Consider the following 425-nt stretch of genomic DNA (forward strand, 5'->3'; position numbering starts at 1 on the left):
ACAGCAGCAGCAGCAGCAGCAGCAACAGCAATTTCGCGTCTCCGCCCACAGCAGCAGCAGCAGCAGCAGCAGCAACAGCAGCAGCAGCAGCAGCAGCAGCCGTTGGGTGTTGTTGTCTCTATTTGACTATTTTGTTAGTACTGGTCTCCTCGCCTGTCTGCATGATCTGCTGCTGCGCTGCTGCTATGCTGCAGCAGCAAACGGGCTGCTGCAGCAGGTCCCCGGCAGCAAGCTGACGGGCGTGCTGCTGCTGCTGCTGCTGCGCCCCTACGCCCAGCGCCACCACAACCAGCAGCAGCAGCAGCAGCAGCACCAGCAGCAGTATCAGCAGCACCAGCAGCAGCAGCAGCAGCAGCAGCAGCAGCAGCAGCAGCAGCAGCAGCAGCAGCAGAGTGAGCTAGAGCTGCGAGAGTGGGAGCGTTGCT

The 425-nt window shown here is 61.9% G+C and overlaps 1 protein-coding gene across 1 annotated transcript in view; it reads left to right on the plus strand.

Moving 5' to 3' along the window:
* Positions 1-425, plus strand: part of EMH_0071490 (uncharacterized protein) — a gene marked incomplete at both ends in the record, with an annotated part of 3,862 nt that overhangs the window by 1,240 nt on the left and 2,197 nt on the right. The window contains one exon of the mRNA XM_013499108.1: positions 195-423. Within this exon, the coding sequence (XP_013354562.1) occupies positions 195-423 (229 nt within the window). The remainder of the gene's footprint in view (positions 1-194; positions 424-425) is intronic.

Source organism: Eimeria mitis, genomic scaffold, assembly GCF_000499745.2.
Source record: "Eimeria mitis Houghton genomic scaffold, Emh_scaff4002, whole genome shotgun sequence".
Taxonomy (NCBI): Eukaryota; Apicomplexa; class Conoidasida; order Eucoccidiorida; family Eimeriidae; genus Eimeria; species Eimeria mitis.